We start from the raw sequence: 13,919 nt of genomic DNA, 5'->3' as shown, positions 1-13,919 counted from the left end.
ATTTTGTGATATTTAGAGCAGAGCAAATTTCAGACTGCAGGTTCCTGAAGTCTGAATGATCTTCGAGTTTTGTTTGTTTTCCAAAAATATATTTATTTGTCTGTGCCAGGTCTTAGTTTTAACATGAGAACAATTAGCTGTGGCACAGGGGATCTAGTTCCCTGACCAGGAATTGAACCCAGGCACCCTGCACTGGGAGCACGGAGTCTTCAGCCACTGTACCACCAGGTAAGTCCCTCGAGCTCTTTTTTGTAACCACATCAGTAATATGCAGGTTAAATGGCTGTGTTGAACCTCATTTACAAGCACACAAGACGGTAGCAATAGCCTGGGAGCAGTGACAATGTAGCTTGGTGAACAGATCAGAATATTTTTTAATCTTCAGCTGGGTTATCTGCTCGTTTTCATCACTGAAGTCATTTCAGGGCACGTGTCGTAGTCTACTCCAGCTGCCATAATGAAATGTCATAGACTGAGTGGCTCAAACATCAGAAATTTATTTTCTCACAGTTCTGGAGGATAGATGTCCAAGATTGAGGTTCCAGTGAATTCATTTTTGGTGAGAGCTCTCATCCTGGCTTGCAGCCAGCCACCTCTCCCTGTGTCCTCGAGTGGCCTTCCCTCAGTGCACGCGCAGATATAGGATGAAAGGACAAGCTCTCTGGGGTCTCTTCTTACAAGGGCCCGGCCCTCGTGACCTTTATTTAAACTTACCCTAGAGGCCCCATCTCCACAGAATCACAGTGGGGGGTGGACTTCAATATAGGAATTTGGGGTGGAGGTGGGGCACGTTCAGTCCATAACAGGGCACCCATACCTTACAAATTAATCTCCCTCGAATGAATTTTAAGTCTCAGCTTTCAGCACTCAGGGTCTGTGGGCTGGTCAGCAGAACTTGGGCCTGTGTGCTCGCTCAGTCGTGTCTGACTCTGCAGCTCCATGGTCTGCAGCCCACCAGGGTCCTCCGTCCATGGGATTCTCCAGGCAAGAATACCAGAGTGGGTTGCCATTTCCTCCTCCAGGTGATCTTCCTGACCCAGGGATCGAACTCAGATCTCTTGTTTCTCCTGCATTGGCAGACGGAATCTTTATCACTAGCGCCAGAACACCCAGGATCAAATCCTGCCCCCAGCTCTCCCCCCAAATAATGGACAAGGCAGGTTCCTGAGCATCCTTGCCTCTGAGATCCTGGGATCTAGCTTCTGTTCATAAATAAAAATCACAAACAGAACCCTATTGTACAATAAAACCCTGTGACCTACATATTAAAATCAGTCCTAGCATAAAAACACTAAGGGCTGAAAAAACACATCCACCCCTCAGGCCTCCATTGCCGAGCCTGGGAGCAGCCTGACTTCCCACCCTCAGTGCTTATTCTTACGGCTATGACTTCTGGAATGGGGTCCCTTCACCTCTGAATTTCCCTCCTCTCCCTTCCAAACACCCTCTATCATGTTCATTAATAAAGTGTCTTGGGCCAGTGTCCCATCCTTGCTTACAACCAGGCTGGACAAATAAACCCCTTTCACCTGGTTTCTCAAGAAGGCACTGGGTGCTTACTCTCCAGGTGAGAAGCGTGCTGGGCCCAGCCCCTCCTTCCTGTCTATGGGGTTCCCATCTCCTTTGTTCCTACTGTTTTCTAAATTCGTATCTGCCTGATCCCTCCTAGAGAAACAAGTGCCCCTGGCGCACAGTGAGTTCATTGATGAATTTTTCTTGCAGCGAGTAAACACACGTGTCTTTGGCTATGGAATAGCTCATGTAGGTGGAAAGTGATCTAGGAGAAGGATATATTAGACAGGACTCCTGGTTACAGTGTTAGAAGCACAATTCAAACTGCCTAAACAAACAAAAAAAATTGGCTCCAGAACCGAGGTGGCCATTGCCACAGGGGTGATTGGATCTAGCGACTCAGACTCAGGTCCCTCCAATTCATTTCCATTTGTGATGGCCTCACTCTGGGCCAGTCCATGTGCTGGGGGATATGGGCACTGACAGCTCTGGGATAACAGTTAATAGTTTGTGATCTTAGATCCCAGTGTCCCCTAGGCTAAAAATATTGGGAGTTTCCTAGTCACCTAAATGAAGAACCTTATTTGGGGCACAGCTGGCCTTTCAGGGTTGAGTTAGGACAGTGTGGCGGAGCCATGAGAGCTGCTTCTGAAAAACAGGAACCCAAGCTCCACGGGCTGCCTTCTTCGGAAGCTGTTAAATGTCCTGACCACAAACAGAATTTAACATCCAAGTTGCTTTTGTTCACCTGTACAAAGACTATATAATTATAGTCGATGTTTAACAGTTTTAATAATTTGCATTTTCAAAACTGAGGTCTGCATTTTAAATACAGATTTGTTGAGTGGGATTTATAGTTTTATTACATGATATAATAAAAGAGTTATTGGTATGATCCTGAAATTAATACTCTAATTTGGTTCGTCATCTGGTCGGCACCAGGGCTTATGAGTATCTGCTACTATGGTTCTTCTACAGGATGCTGATAACGTTCCGTGAATACGGGGGTCTAGGGTCAGTGTAGTTGGGAATCACTGGGTTACACGGGCCTTATTACTACAGCTGACGCAGGACACACCATGGCCGTGTGTGCTGCGAGTCGTTCATTCAAGGGGACGGGGCAGCAGACAACATGGAAGCCCATCTGCCCGAAGAGCTGCTTTCTGCAGAGCATCGCACGGCTCCACGTTCCACGGGTCACACTTGAGCCAACACTGACCTGCTGGCTTGCTTGTTTTTAAATTCAAATAATAATCTCAGTTTTAAGGGTGGGAATCAGTTTACTGGCCTTGTGACACAATCATTAGACTGAAAGTGACTTTTCATTTCAGGCAGAAATACAAGGTCAGCACTGGCGGGGACCACAGTTAGAAAAGAGCGGTTGTATCAGATTATATCAGAAACACCTGAGGAACTTCAAAAGCTGCCACCCTGCCAGGATGTTCTAAGGGGGCTAGGCATGTGCCCAAGAAAAAGACTCCCAGTTGGTTCTGAAACGCAGCCTCTGATCTAGAAATCCAGCGACCATTTGGGCATCAGTCAAGAGTATGCAATTCTTAAATCCTTACTACTGTTTTCTTTCCTTCAACAAGTCTCAACCAAATGCCTACTCTGTTCCATGCTCTATACCTGCAAGGGCTTGACTTCAGGCTAATGTGAAACAAGGAAATTCTCAGTTTTTCTTGCTTCAGCTTTCGTCTGCGTTCTTTGGTTGGCTGTCGAGAAGGAAGGGCTACTCACCTTCATCCAAACTGAAATATTTAGATTTCCAGCAGATTTTCCAGCACTGAAAATCTGCTGTGTGTGTGTGTGTGTGTGTGTGTGTGTGTGTGTGCTCCTTTAACCCTTGGAATTTTGTAAGTGGTAACAGCAACAAACGTGTCTTGGTTATGTTAATGACTGACCTTTGGACCACACCTAAGGGAGGGTGGGCGTCCCTGGTGGCTCAGAATCTGCCTGCAGCGGAGGAGACCTGAGAAGTGCAGGAGACCTAGGCTGGCAAGATCCCCTGGAGAACAGAATGGCATCCCACTCCAGTATTCTTGCCTGGAGAATCCCATGGATGGAGGGATCTGGTAGGCTACAGTTCATGGGGTTGCAAAGAGTCAGACACAACCGAGCAGCTAACACTTAAGGATGGACTGGTTAACAGGAAAACAATCACAGGATCTGAGGGTTAGAACTTTCAGTCTCATCCCTTGCCCTCAGGGGCTGAGAGGGGCTGGAAGTTAAACAAGCTACCAATGGCCAATGACTTAATCAATCATGCTTCCCAAATGAAGCCTTCAGAAAACCCAAAGAACAAGGTTCAAAGAGCTTCCAGGTGTATGAACACGGAGAGATTCAGAGAAGACATGGAAATTCTGAACCCTTTCTGCATAATTACCCTATGCATCTCTTTCACCTGGCTGTTCCTGAGTGTCTCGCTGTATCCTACTGACTACGCCAACTGTCTCGCTGTATCTCACTGTTCACTGATCCCAGGGAAGACGAGGCACGGGCAAGGAAGCTGGAAGAACATGTGAGGAGCCGTAGGAACTGTGAACACGCAGGCTAAGTTGCTTCAATCGTGTCTGACTCTTTGAGACCCTATGGACTGTAGCCTGCCAGGTTCCTCTGTCCATGGGGTTTTCCAGCAAGAATACTGGAGTGGGTTGCCATTTCCTCCTCCAAGGGCTCTTCCCAATCCAGGGATCAAACCCGTGTCTCCTGCATTGCGGGTGGGTTCTTTACCACGGAGCCACCTGGGAAGGAACGGCAGACTTTCTTTACTCACTGTGGGAAGGCAGACATGCTTTACTCTCTAATGACTGCCGCAGGAGCAACAACTACGCAACCCAACTCAATGCAGCTCTTACTCCCCTTAAAGAGCGTTTCAGGTGGGGCTTATATAGCCTTACAGAACAAAAAGTGGCCCGAGCCACGCGAGTACATCATGGCATGCATGCGCAGTTCTGTAAGTGACCTCAGCTGTTACATAACCATGCAAAGGCATTATTTACAAAACGTGGGGTGACAGCAAAAGGTCATGGGGCAAGAGAGCCTGACCACTGCCATCTTGGCTAATTTGTAGGAACAATCCCTACACTGAGTTATTTCCTCTTACAATAAACCAATAATCTGAGTCCTATGAGTCTTGCAAATTAATTAAGCCCACAGAGGAGGTTGCTGTAACTTTCATCTGTATTCAGTTGGTCAGTTCAGTTCAGTTCAGTCACTCAGTCGTGTCCGACTCTTTACGAGCCCATGAATTGCAACACGCCAGGCCTCCCTGTCCATCACCAACTCCCAGAGTTCACTCAGACTCACATCCTTCGAGTCAGTGATGCCATCCAGCCATCTCATCCTGTCATCACTTTATCCTTCTGCCCTCAATTCCTCCCAGCATCAGTCTTTTTCCAATGAGTCAACTCTTCGTATAAGGTGACCAAAGTATTGGAGTTTCAGCTTTAGCATCAGTCCTTCCAATGAACACCCAGGACTGATCTCCTTTAGGATGGACTGGTTGGATCTCCTTGCAGTCCAAGGGACTCTCAAGAGTCTTCTCCAGCACCACAGTTCAAAAGCATCAATTGTTTAGTGTTCAGCTTTCTTTATAGTCCAACCCTCACATCCATACATGACTACTGGAAAAACCAGAGCTTTGACTAGATGGACCTTTGTTGGCAACTGGTCAAAGCACAGGTAATGACACTTTGTAGGGAGGAGGCGGGCAGTCTTATAGGACTGAGCCCTTAACCTGTAAGGCCTCTGATGCCATCTCCAGGCAGAGAATGTCAGAACTGAGTTGAGTGGTAAGACACCCCATTGATAAATTTCTTGGTGGTGTGGGGAAAAAGCCCACATTAAAACCGGTGATCAGAACCTTAATAGTCTTATAAAATACAAATGGAAAATGAATAAAAATCAGCAAGTAAGCTGGCTTAAATATAAATTCATGTCCATGGAGTCGGTGATGCCATCCAACCATCTCATCCTCTGCCATCCCCTTCTCCTCCCGCCTTCAATCTTTCCCAGCATCAGGGTCTTTTCCAATAAGTCAGTTCTTTGCATCATGTGGCCACAGTATTGGAGTTTCAGCTTCAGCATAGTGGGTTAAGGAAAAGGAAGTATGGAAAAGCTTTCAACATTCCATTCACTCATTCACTGATCCCAGTGTGTCTGAGTGGCTGTGGGTACAGTGGGTTCTGAAAGGACGGATGGCAACAAATTAAGGCTTATTCATTTTTCCCAAGCTCTCCCAGCCAACAAAGAATCAAGTGCTCTAATCCACTCACTTGTGCTTGACAGACATGATATAGTATCAGTACAAACTGCTGAAAATGAATAGAAGTTGAGTGATACATACTCCGTATGATACAAGCCATAGGAAAAATAACGACCGTAGTACAAAGAGACCCATGATTTACACGCAGGTTTAACTTCTTCATTCAAGGCCATCCACTCCCTGCAGATTGAGGTCCTGAGCGCAAGTGGACATTTCTGCAGCATCAAATGGGATCTTCTCAAAATTAAAGTCCTTCCACTTTGCATACAGTGTCTGAGCTCCAGTCGCAACATCTTCCACCACAAAACTTTCGATCTTTATAACTGGAATCTCGAATGTCTTGTACTTCACGTGAATTCCCCAGTCATGGAGGCAATCCTTCCTGGCACAGAAGATCTTAGCTTTCTTCTCAAAACTCCCAAACTTCTTCGGTCTGGGATGTAACTTAGTCACGAAGCACTCCCTGAAAGCATCTCTAACCACAGTGAAATGGCATTCCTACGGATAAAGGGATCGAATAGCACCCAAAACAGAATGTTAGAACCAGAATGTAACTGTAACTTAAAAAATAAAATTCCACAATAATCTGAGATGACAAGGAGACGGGGTCCCACTTCTTTTACAGATGGAGTAGGGAGGAAATGTGAATTCCCCTCAAGACCAGAGTAGAATCCATGCAGTCTGACGCCCAGCCACACAGGTGGAGGTACAGTGAGTTGATGGGGGCACCTCCTGCTGAGGAGGACTAACGTTTCCAGGCAGCCTGGCTCTGAAAACAGACTGTCATTGTTGTAGACGCTAAGTCACATCTGACTCTGCAACCCCATGGACTGTAGCCCACCAGGCTCCTCTCTCTATGGGATTCTCCAGGCAAAAATACTGGAGTGGGTTGCCATTCCCTTCTCCAGGGGATCTTCCCGACCCAGGGATCGAACCTGAATCTCCTGCATTGACAGGTGGACTCTTTACCACTGAGCCATCAGGGAAACCCCTGAAAATATTAATAGATACTCCTTATTAATTCAGAGACAAAGGGGTATTTGCTGAAGATCCGGGAAGCCCAAGTTCACCAGTGTCCCTGACAGGAAGAATCCCAAGGATACAGAGAACAACAAAGGGTCAATGTGTATCTGAAGAGTCTCAGGGACTAAGCTGTCCACTGGCCCCACCCACAACATTAGAATAAACACAAATAAACTTCACAGTGCACGGAACAAATACAGATCCTACAAACCTGGCCCTCAGGAAAACAGAGTCTAAAAGGGCTATTTCAAGAGAAAATCACCCAAATTGGAGCTGAAAGGACCTTCTACAGCTAAAGAAAAAGACTCAGGAAGGTATGGGAACTTGATAATATTAGCCCTAAATGTGTTTCTTGCTCCAGTGTTGTACTGACTAGAGACTTCAGCTTTCTGGAGACTAAACAGAAGACTAAACGATGATTCTTTTCTCTTTCTACTATTTTATGTTTTCTTTAAAAAATTTTTTTAATTGGGGTACAGTTGTTATACAGTGTTGTCTGAGTTTCTGCTGTACAACAACGTTGAATCAGCCACAAGTACACACGTGCCCCCTCCCTCCTGAGCCTTCCTCCCACACCTATTACACCTGTTACATGTAACAGCTAATGTAATGTAATAACTCATCATATGAACCAGCCCAGGCCCTCCACTGTCCCCAGTCAGCAGCAATAGAGTTACGTTCAATTTTTGTCTTTGGAGATTCTTCTAATCCTTTATCTAAAAGTTTTAAGAAAAAAAAAAAAATAGAAAGCTAAGCTGCAGATGTGTTTAATATCAGGAGATTTTGCTTCCATTGTAAAAGTGATCCATATCCCCAAAAGAAAGTTCAGAAAATGTAAAATAGGTGTGGGAGGAAGGCTCGAGAGGGAGGGGACACGTGTGTATTTGTGGCTGATTCACGTTGTTGTACAGCAGAAACTCAAACAACACTGTATAACAACTGTACTCCAATTTAAAAAAATTTTTAAAGAAAACATAAAATAGTAGAAAGAGAAAAGAATCATGGTGTCTCACTGCAAAATGTGAGTATGTTTTAGTATACTTCTGCTAGCCTTTTTTGGTACAAACATAAGTGTTTTTATTGGTGGTGGTGATGGTGGTATTGTTGCTATTATTTCACACTGCTCTGATCATAGCATATTTAATACATATTTAATACATATCCTGGTTTTTTTCCACTTTGCCATTAATTTGTAAAAAGTTTTTCCTTATACTACATAAGCTTCCTAATAATTTTGTTTAACAAATTTTATTTTGGAGTAACTGCAGATTTACAGAAAACTTGGAAAGACTGTCCTGAGTACCCTTCACCTAGCTTCCCTAATAAGCACTTCCATCTTACATATCATAGCATATTTGTCAGAACTAAAAAATTAATATCGGCACATTACTATTTACTAAGCTATAAATTTTACTACTTTTCTAATAATACCTTTATCTGTTTTAGGATCTAATCCAGAATACCACATTGCATTTAGCATAACAATTATTTGTAATGGCTATACAATATTTAGTTAAGCAGCAGCTTTTAAAGTATTCCTTTATTGTTGAATATTTAGGGTTTCTTTTAAATGTTTTAGCCTTTTAAAAATACGTGGACCTTGGCCAGGATAATAAAAGAAATAAGAGTATTCTTACTATAATTCTCTCACAGATAGATAAGCTTTAATGAGTGCTAAAAAATGACCCAGTGCTCTTTGTGAAAAAGGTTGCTTACCTCCACCACTCTTATATCAGCTGTGTAACATGCAAAGGTTTTGCACTTTCCGCAGAGCAGTTTTTTATTTTTCTTATCAACAACAGGTTTTACTTTTCCTTGATTATCCCTGATTAATTTTTCTTGAATCTGTATCTGGCGAATCTAAGTGCAAAAAAGCAGACAAGAAAACCTTCAAATATGTACTCTGGGTATAATTAAGATACACACGCACACACACACACACACACACACACGTACATAATAATTTATTCCTATACAACTTCTATGAACATACAGGACCTGGTTTTGTTTATAAAAATCCCACAGATAATTTTGATTCTCCTAATTCTTTGTTAGTGTTTAACTGTGGCCTCTCCAATTAGTCTTTCCAATATCTTCATCAAAGATCCATAAAAGCATGAAAGATGTCCATAAAATAGTCATGTGAACCATGCTTTCTACATTAGTAGTTGGTAAAATTTTTTAAATCCTTCACAAATAGATATATGATATGCATTGACTGTTTTAGGAATAAAATACCCACTCCCAAGGTATAAACCCATTGAATAGAACAGCCGGCAGAAGAGTCCCCCACCACCTAAAATCTTTTTTCTCTCTTCCCTTCCAAACCACAAAGAATATTGTTGAATTACATTGAAGTTAAATGTCTAAATAGGATGACTACATTCTACCTCAAAATTTAGGCCTTGGCTAAGTACAACTAAGAACGCTGAAACATTATATATAAAATAAACATAAGATTCTGAAGGACGAAGAGAAGAAAGCAGACCAGCTAGGAACCATGGGGCCCTAGAAACCACATGGGAGTGAGATCCCTGGGGTTTGTCTTTTTTTGCCTTGTGTATCCTAGACATGGGGCCGAAGAAGCTGGCAACCAGAAATGCCTCTCGGCACACACAGAAAGTCTCAACAAAAGCCTGTCTCTCTAGCCAAAGGATGAAGACAGGGGCAGCTAGCAAGACAGAAAACTTTTAGACAATAGCTGTTCCACAGGGAGAAATCAACAACAATGACAAAACAAAAAACAAAAAACAAACAAAAAAAAAAACAAGAACCAAGAAACCCTGAATCTAGTGGGGAGGAACCTAGAATTCCACTTTGCAGGGCTGAGACGAAGCATCTCAACACTCCCCCCTGGTGGTGTCAGAGAAGGCCACACAGGGAGCCAGGATTTTCAGTCCTGCCACATGGTAGCCCCCCTTGCCTGTAGAATCCATAGAGATCACGCTGGGGGCCAGAACTTGCATTCCCAAGCGGAAGTTACAAGGAGCCTGCCCTTGCTGACATCAACAGCAGCTGAGTAGGAAACCCAGACTTCTACCCTCACCTGGCAGTTATGAAGCAGGGTCACCTACCTCCCCTGCCAGATCACTATCAGAAGACGCCAGCTAACACGGAAGGTTAAGACCCCAAATTTCATTATCTGGTATGAAAACCTCTGGGTTTTGATTTAAAAATCACTCTTGATACCAAAAACCAGAAAGATCTCAAATTGAATGGAAAAAAAAAAAAAAGACAACCAGTTGATGTTAACACTGAGATGACAGAGATTTGAGAATCATCTGACAAAACCTTTAAACTAGCTATAATAAAAGTGCTTCAATGGGTCATCATAAACACTCCTGAAACAAACAAATTTAGAGGCTCAACAAAGAAATGGAAGATATAAAGAAGAACAGAATGGAAATTTTAGAACTTAAAGATACAATAACCAAAACAAAAAGTTTAGTGGATGGGCTCAATAGCAGAATGGAGAGGACAAAGGAGAGAATCCGTGAACTGGAAGACAGAACAATAGGAATGACCCAATCTAAACAACAGAAAGTAAATAGAAAAAAATTAATAAATGAGCAGAGCCTCAGGTCACTTTAGGACTATTTTAAAAAGATCTAACAGTTACGACAGGAGAGGGGAAAGAGCAGAGCTTAAAAAGTACTCAGACAAACAATGACTAAACATTTCCCAAATTTTACATAACAGAACCCTGCAGATATAAGATGCTGGACAAATCCAAACAGGATAAATGCAGAGAAACCACACCAAGACACATTATAATGAAACTTCTGAAAACTAAAGGCACAGGGAAAACACACTTCGGTGTGTGTGTATGGTTTGCCCCTTACCTTCATGTATTTATCTATTTCTGGATTTACATGGTTTTTTATGTAGTAATTTCACCTTTAAGAGATTTATCCTATGGGAAGTCCAGACCCTTTGATTTATATTGTCTTTTTAAAATTTTTTTCAATTTAAGTGTAGTTGATGTACAATGTTATGCCAATCTCTGCTGTACAGCAAAGTGACTCAGTTACACACATATAGACACATTTTTTTCCTAGTATGATTTATCACAGAATACTGAATATGTTCCCTGTGCTATCCAGTACAACCTTGTTGTTTATTCTGCTGCTGTTTAAACTATTATATATAAGAGTTTACATTTAATTTGCTGATTCCAAGCTTCCCTCCCCGATCCACTCCTCCTTGGCAAACACAAGTCTGTTCTCTAAACACACAGGAAAAAAATCTTGAGAGCAACCAGGAAAAAAAAAAAAATGCACCTTACCTACAAGGGAAAAACAATCTGAATGACACCAGATTTCTCACCAGAGAATGTGGACAGCAGACAAAAGTGACACAATGTTTTTCAAATGCTAAAAGAAAACCCTGTCAATCCAAATGCCTATATACTCCGCAATATATACTTCAGAAATAAAGAGGAAATCAAGACATTCTCAGTGAAGCAAAACAAATTATTTTAAGAATCTGTGCACCAGCAGACGTTCCCTTCCCTAAAAGAAGAGCAAAAAGAAGTTCTCCAAAGAGAAGAACATGACAGAAGAATAAAGGAAGAAAGCATGGTGACTACAGAGCAGAGCTGTGTGTGGAAGGATCTGCTCTGCCCCGCTGCTGTGGGGCTGCCTCTTTTTTATCCAGTGTTCCAGGTGGAACCAGACAGCTTAGGTGTAAGTAAGCCCTGTTCCTACCACTGAGCAGCTGTGTCATTCTGGGCAAGTGCCTCAAATATAAAATGGGAATAGTCATAGCATTTACTTCCTAGGTTGTTGGGAGGTAACATGAGTTAATAATTGATCAGGACCGCCTGGCATAGCTTTAATGCTCCTTGGTATTCGTCTTGGTCTGTTACGCTAGTCTTTTGCCGAGAACCATGAAAATGTTAATGATGGTGATTTGTACTTCAATACTGGGTAGGGCAATACCTATTCATGAGTTATTTTTTCAGAAATGTCATCGCTATTTTCACTTATGTATGTGTCTATATAAACTCTGGAGCCATTTTACAAAGCTAAAATATCATTTATATTTTGATTATGGGCTATGATAAATGTACAACTGAATTTGCAGTAAATGCACATCTTTAAAATATCCAGTCATTCCATTCAAGAAAATGGTGTTTCTTTTCTTTCTTTTTCAAAAGTTTTTTACTTGGCTGTGCTGGGTCTTAGTTGCAGCATGTGGGACCTAGTTCCCTGACCAAGGATTGAACGTGGGCTCCCTGCATTGGGAGCTCGGAGTCTTAGCCACTGGACCACCAGGGTAGTCCCAGGGTTTCTTTTCTCTTAATTACCTTCTATTGCTCGGTAAAATTTTTTTAGTTGTCCTTATTTATGCTTCAAACATTTCTGGTTAGGCCAACAGATGCAGAGTTTAGACAGATGGACTCTGCCAGCTCTACCGCGACCTAGCTGTGTGATCTACTGACAATGAAATTTTCATGCCTCAGTTTCCCTCCCAGAGAGTGACTTCATGAGAGGCTTGACCACATGGATCACTGTGAGAACCGTTGATAAAAATAAGCATTTGCAGGGCTTGGTGGAGAGCCCATATTCTGCATGGATGAGACAGTTATTGTCACTGTGAGCAGAAATGTCCCAGCCCCGTACACCTTGTACTGGTTACTGATCACCCACTGAGAAGTCACTGATCTCTAAAGCACTTCAAATTCAAATACAACTTGATTTATATTAAAAAAAATTTAGGCCTGGAATATAGGTCAGGAAAGCAATCAAAATATGATTTTCTCTCCCCCGATTCCCCACTCTACTCCATCCCACCTATAATTATCTTCATTGTTTCTGTAAGCATAAAGGAAGCTTAATGTGCCCTATTTCCAATTCACATTTTCACTGCTGCAAAACTGCTGCATGATGTGTGCATTTACCTCGTTATTTCCTCTGGGTAAATTTCTAGAAATGAAATTCCTGGGTTACATTTCCCTATGAGGAATTTTAATTTCTCAGACATGGTTCTGATCATTACTTAAGGCAGGCTCAGGGTGGGGGGAATGTGACGGGAAAAAAGGTAAAAATATAAACTTGCCCTTTGGGCATCCAATTAAAAAAATTAAATACATCTAATGATGTTCAATCATACACTAAAATGCAATTAAATAGTTCAGTTCAGTAGCTCAGTTGTGTCCGACTCTTTGCAACCCCATGGACTGCAGCACACCAGGCTTCCCTGTCCATCACCAACTCCTGGAGCTTGCTCAAACTCATGTCCATCACATCGGTGATGCCATCCAACCATCTCATCCTCTGTCATCCCCTTCTCCTCCTGTCTTCAATCTTTCCCAGCATCAGGGTCTTTTCCAATGAGTCGGTTCTATACATCAGGTGGCCAAAGTACTGGTGTTTCAGCTTCAGCATCAGTCCTTCCAGTGAATATTCAGGACTGATTTCCTCTAGGATGGACTGGTTGGATCTCCTTGCAGGCCAAGGGACTCTCAAGAGTCTTCTCCAACACCACAGTTTAAAAAGCATCAATTTTTTGGTGTTAAGCTTTCTTTATAGTCCAACTCTCACATCCATACATGACCATTGGAGAAACCATAGCTTTGACTAGACAGACCTTTGTTGGTAAAGTAATGTCTCTGTTTTTTAATATGCTGTCTAGGTTGGTCATAGCTTTTCTTCCAAGGAGCAAGCGTCTTTTAATTTCATGGCTGCAGTCACAATCTGCAGTGATTTTGGAGCCCAAAAAAATAAAGCCTCTCACTGCATTATAATAACCTCAAATATTTCCTCAGCCCCCCAAATAAAGTCAGCCACTGTTTCCACTGTTTCCCCATCTATTTCCCATGAAGTTATGGGACCAGATGCCATGATCTAAGTTTTCTGAATGTTGAGCTTTAAGCCAACTTTTTCACTCTCCTCTTTCACTTTCATCAAGAGGCTTTTTAGTTCCTCTTCACTTTCTGCCATAAGAGTGGTGTCATCTGCATATCTGAGGTTATTGATATTTCTCCTGGCAATCTTGATTCCAGCTTGTGCTTTTTCCAGCCCAGCATTTCTCATGATGTACTCTGCATATAAGTTAAATAAGCAGGGTGACAATATACAGCCTTGACATACTCTGTTTCCTATTTGGAACCAGT

The 13,919-nt window shown here is 42.5% G+C and overlaps 1 protein-coding gene across 2 annotated transcripts in view; it reads right to left on the bottom strand.

Annotated features, from left to right (window-relative positions):
* Positions 1-667: 667 nt before the first annotated feature.
* Positions 668-13,919, bottom strand: part of RIGI (RNA sensor RIG-I) — a 49,415-nt gene continuing 36,163 nt past the window's right edge. For both annotated transcript variants that reach the window (XM_055577807.1, XM_055577808.1), the window contains 2 exons: positions 8,519-8,662; positions 668-6,277 (listed from right to left, as the gene is read on the bottom strand). In XM_055577807.1, coding sequence (XP_055433782.1) covers positions 5,939-6,277; positions 8,519-8,662 — 483 coding nt within the window. In that variant the 3' untranslated portion in view covers positions 668-5,938. The remainder of the gene's footprint in view (positions 6,278-8,518; positions 8,663-13,919) is intronic.

Source organism: Bubalus kerabau, chromosome 4 (assembly GCF_029407905.1).
Source record: "Bubalus kerabau isolate K-KA32 ecotype Philippines breed swamp buffalo chromosome 4, PCC_UOA_SB_1v2, whole genome shotgun sequence".
Taxonomy (NCBI): Eukaryota; Metazoa; Chordata; class Mammalia; order Artiodactyla; family Bovidae; genus Bubalus; species Bubalus kerabau.
The sequence above is the reverse complement of the archived record's forward strand: the minus strand, read 5'-3'. Positions and strand labels throughout refer to the sequence as shown.